Source organism: Bubalus bubalis, chromosome 15, assembly GCF_019923935.1.
Source record: "Bubalus bubalis isolate 160015118507 breed Murrah chromosome 15, NDDB_SH_1, whole genome shotgun sequence".
In the NCBI taxonomy this organism is placed as follows: Eukaryota; Metazoa; Chordata; class Mammalia; order Artiodactyla; family Bovidae; genus Bubalus; species Bubalus bubalis.
Genome location: NC_059171.1, coordinates 80,599,375 through 80,604,079, shown reverse-complemented (window position 1 = coordinate 80,604,079; position 4,705 = coordinate 80,599,375). Strand labels below are relative to the sequence as shown.

Genomic DNA, 4,705 nt, shown 5'->3' with positions numbered 1-4,705 from the left:
GGCTGTCTGCATAAACATTTGTCCGACAGATGAGGGCGGGACTGAAGGAACGACTTTAGCACTTGCTCCTCGCCCAGCAAACGGCAGTGCCCGGCAGAGACTGGTCTCAGGCACGAGGGACAGCAGGTGCAAAGCACAGCGCGACAGGCGTGATGGGAGCAGAAGGCAAGAGACAAAGCTGAGAAACTGACCAGAGCAGGCGGCAGAGGGCCTTGAATGCCAAGACCAGGGTTTGGGACTTGCCCTCTGAGCGTGGGTGCCGTTGGAGGCAGCAGTCCCTGGGTCTGCGGCTGCTCGTGAGGTCGTCGTGGAGGCGGTGGGGGAGGGGGGCGGCGCGGAGAATAACCTTGAACCATCGGGATCGTGATGGGGTCGGCGAAGGGAGGGCCCAAGGGCCGCGAACAGGGGCCTGGGCTAGTACCTGCGGCGCTCGCTCCCTCCCTCCCTCTCTGCGTCTTTGTGCCTTTCGCTTCCTTTCGCAGTAAACGTTCTTCCAAGAAATTCCAAGGGGATCTCAGCCAAGCCGAGGGGGAAGGGACCTGCCCGCGCCTGGGTGGGGGGAGGCGGAGGTGGGGGGGGAGCGCACGGGTGAAGAGATCGGGAGCGAAGAGGGCGCGCGCGCGCGGGCGGGGCAGCGGGGTGCCTGCTGGCCAGGGGGCCCAGGACGGCCCGGGACGGCGACCCTGCGAGGCCCTGAGTCCCAGGCGCCCCCATCCGCGCGACTCCAGCCGCCCCCGCCCCCCGCGCGGCCCCCGCCCCGGCTCTGCCCCGCCCCTCGCGCGGGGTCTGTGTCTGCGGCTGCGTTCCCCGAAAGACACGGCTGCACCCGGGTTCCCGTCCGCAGGGAGACCGAAGGGCACTGCTCCCCGCGCCGCCCCCGCCGCCCGGAGGCCCGGAGTCGCGGCACCCCAGGGATGTGAGTGCGCCCCCGACCCGAGGCCCGCTCTCCACGCCTAGACCCGCGGTGAGAGCCAAGGCTCGCGTGAGGAGACAGGGGAGGAGGCTCAGCGCCGGGTTCCTGGGCCCCCGGGCCCCGGCCCAGAGGTGGGGGTGAGGGTAGCGCGCGCCCCTCCCCCGCCGGCAGGTACTGTCCACTCGCACCTCGTCATGCCCTTTCCTCTCCGGACACACCTACGGCTCCCCAGGGACAAGACGCGCCTCCCGACCACCCCCACCTCCCCACCCCTCATCCCACAGGTGCGAGCGCCAGAAGGGGGCATTTCGGGCTGTCCCCCAGCTAGAGGGCAGGCCTCTTCTCCCTGGAGGGGGTGCAGCGATGGTGGATGCTCTCGCTGATGGGCTGGGGGCGGGGCTTTGGAGCTCCCCGGCGACCCCAGGCTCTGGATTCCAGGGGGGAGTTTGCCTTAGGATGCCAGAAAAGGGGAGGGCCCTTCAGGCTGGGCCGGGGGCTTGGTCTCTTTCCTGATCAAGGCTTCCCCCTGCCAGGCCGGTGTCCCAGACGACCCCCGCCCGCAGCCCCCGCGCCTTCCCGAGGCCCGCCTGGAGCATGTTGCCTGCAGCCATGAAGGGCCTCGGCCTGGTGCTGCTGGCCGCTCTGCTGTGCTCGGCCCCCGGTAAGTCTGGGGGCCGCTGGCGGGGGGGAGTCCAGGTCATCTGAGAGTCTGTGCGAGACAGCTCCGGAGAGAACGAGGTGTGGGGCGGCCATTCTCCTATGATGCCCATCAAGCCCACACCCCCTCCCACACCTCTGCGACCCCAGCCTGGCCCTCGCAGTGTGACCACCTGCTCGGGCTGCCCCGGCTACAGCCACGTGGGTCTCTCCTGGCTCCCAGGGCAGGGGTGCTCTACCTCCTGGGCCTTGGTCCTGCAGCTGGCCCCCCACGGATGCCTTGGCTTGGCGCCGGAGTTCCCCTATGCACTCTTCTTAGAGCCCCTCTGCCTCCCCATCAAGTCCTGTCTGCTCTTCCTCGATGGAACCAACTGGATTCTGGGGGATGTGAGCCATGGGGAGGGGTGTGCAGGAGGGCACCACAGGTGTGATGCGTGTGACTCTGTGCATGTGCACTGTGCGTATGTGTGGAGCCTGGGGGTGCAGAGGGGCTTCCGGAGTCCCAGCGGCAGCACCCTCACCCCAACCTGTCCAAAGGCACACAGGTTTTTCCTCCAGGTGCCAGTTAGGCCTGGTCACTCCTGGTCAGGGGGTGCCTGGCCTCCTACAGCCACGCGGCTCTCCTAGGACCTGCAACGAGGCAGGTGGGGAGGATGCAGGGGGCTGGCTGGCCCGAACCCCGGTTCCTGTAGTCATTCTCCTCCCCGTGCCCTGCCCAGCTCATGGCCTGTGGTGCCAGGACTGCACGCTGACCACCAACTCCAGCCACTGCACCCCAAAGCAGTGCCATCCATCAGACACGGTGTGTGCCACTGTCTGGATCACAGATCCCAGCAGCAGTAAGTCAGGCTCCAGGCTGGGGGGTGGGGGTCAGTGGTGTCATCGGAGTCCCTCTGGCCTCGGACAATGGCGTGTGTCTGGGGGCATGACCCTACCCTGCTGTGTGACAGTCAGCAGATACCTGACTCTCTCTGACTCTTTCCGCAGAGCTGGGGGACAGCATGGGTGGGTTGAAGCCTCAGTTGTGTTGTTCTGGGGTCCTGAGCTGACCTGGAGGGTCCCTGGGCTGGGTCCTGGACACGAGGCTGAGAGGCTTGTGGGGCTCCAATCCCAGGCTCCCCATCTTCATCCCCAGGCAGGAAGGATCATTCCGTGAACAAGATGTGTGCCTCGTCCTGTGATTTTGTGAAGCGGCACTTTTTCTCAGACTATCTGATGGGCTTCATTAACTCTGGGATCTTGAAAGTGGCCGTGGACTGCTGCGAGAAGGATTTGTGCAATGGGGTGGCGCAGGCAGGGCGCAGCCCCTGGGCCCTGGCCGGGGGGCTCCTGCTCAGCCTGGGGCCCGCCCTCCTCTGGGCTGGACCCTGAGGCCCCCTCCCCACCGCAGGGCTTCTGAGCTTGTCCCCCCACACCTGAGCCCGTGGCTGCCCCCTCCCCAGCCTGGCCTGACTGGCACTGGGGGCAGCCTTGGCTCCTATCCGCAGCCTGTGGCTCCCACCCGCCCCAGCTGTGAGACCTCCCTGTCTCCCCACCAGCTCCAAGTTGCAGCCACAGGACATCTCCAGGGACCAGGCGTCCAGCAGGAGGCTGGGCCCCTGGGTCCCTGAAGGGAAGCCAGGCCCAGCCCAACAGCCTGGCTGTGAGGATATCTGCGGAGAAATAAAATCACTTCTGAGCCTGGAGACCAGGGTCTGAGCCTGGGTGGGGATTTTGGGGAGGGAGGGGTTCCTGGCAGAGAAAGTGCAGGTGAGCGGGTGCAGGGAGGGTGGCGCGGGTCCTCTGGGGGTTGCCAGGGGACTGTGGGCCTGGAAAGGTTTGGGAACAGCCTGAGGGGCGGTGAGTGTTGGGCTGAGCAAGGTCACAGGGTGGGCCTGAGGGTGAGGCCTTGCAACCGTGTATGCACGCACTAGGGAGATGGACACACCAGACCCACACCCATGCCCACGAGGGCACACTCCCCACCACACCACGCTCATGCCCCCCACGTGCGCCCACGCTGACACATTGGTGGCACAGCAGCTCCTGAATCGGTGTGCCCCAGCACAGGCAAACCGCACAGGTCCAGGTGTGTGTGCAGACGAGAACACGCAGACACGACCCCGAGTCTGCAGGTCTCCACGTGCCCTTTCCCGCTGGGGGTGGTCCACTCCCCAAGAGCCGTCGGGCCGTTTCAGGCTCACGTGCCAGGAGTCTGCCACAGAACTAGGCGCACTCACATCCCCACGCTGAGTTGGGTGCCACAGCAGGTAGGGTATGGAAGGCCAGTCCCCCCACCAGGGTCTGCGGGATGGCACAGAGGGACTGGGTGCTTCGGGTGGGAGGAGGCAGGGAGGGCCCCTGGAGGTTGACCCGAGTGCGGGTTCTCCCGGCCTTTTCTGCTCCAGCAGTGGGCCCTCTGTTCATCCCTGCACCCCTGAGTCCAGCTGGCCTCTGCACCCCTTGGCCACGTGAGTTATCTTGTGGCCCAGGCTCACCGCGTGAGGCTCCACAGCCACTCCAGGCTTTCTCTGGGGTTTGGTCCTTGGCCAGTTCCTCCTCATCCCTCTGTGGCTGACCCAGCCCGTGACCACTCCTGGGTCCTGCACCACCTGGAATGAATGATAGTGATGAATGAATGGTCTCTCCCCAGGGCTGGCCCTGGCCTTCCTCCCTGGGCTTCTCTGCAAGCATGACGGAGAGGGGTCTGGAGGTCCCTGGGGAGTGAACCGGGGGAGAGTAGGGTCGGTGGATACTGGTTGGCGTCAACTTCCCGCTGGTGGAGACGGCCGAGGGGCTTGTCGGAGGGTGTCTCCCACTCCGTTTTAAGTTTGCTCTGCTGCTCTGCAATGTACCCCTCCCCCAAACCTCAGTAAAGTGTGCTACCCACTGAGTGCGTCTGCTGCTTTTGGGACCCTCGGGACTGGGTGCTGCTGGCGGGTGACCTGGCAGATGTGGCTGGCTCAGGGGAAGCAGGCAGAGAACCTTGGGGATTTGGGGGAGGCTGGGAGCTGGAGCCAGGTGATCTGGAGCAATGGGACGCCTGGAGGTGTTGGGAGGATGTGGACGGACCACCCCAGGGGCGTGGGTTCAAACCAACCTCTACCTAGTCTTTGCTGGATTTGTTATTTGAGGCAAGTGTTTAAAACACAAAAA

General features: G+C 65.5%; 1 protein-coding gene across 6 annotated transcripts; it reads left to right on the top strand.

Moving 5' to 3' along the window:
* Window positions 1-4,438, top strand: LY6H (lymphocyte antigen 6 family member H). 6 transcript variants are annotated; one of them, XM_044928915.2, is made up of 6 exons: window positions 1-282; window positions 483-569; window positions 845-916; window positions 1,447-1,574; window positions 2,290-2,409; window positions 2,706-4,438. In XM_044928915.2, coding segments are annotated over exons 3-6 (486 nt in total). In that variant the 5' UTR covers window positions 1-282; window positions 483-569; window positions 845-914; the 3' UTR covers window positions 2,942-4,438. The 6 variants fall into 6 exon arrangements, with proteins under 6 accessions (XP_044784850.1, XP_044784851.1, XP_044784852.1 ...); XM_044928916.2 differs by having other exon boundaries at window positions 5-282; window positions 845-964; XM_044928917.2 differs by having other exon boundaries at window positions 15-165.
* The last annotated feature ends 267 nt before the right edge of the window (window positions 4,439-4,705 follow it).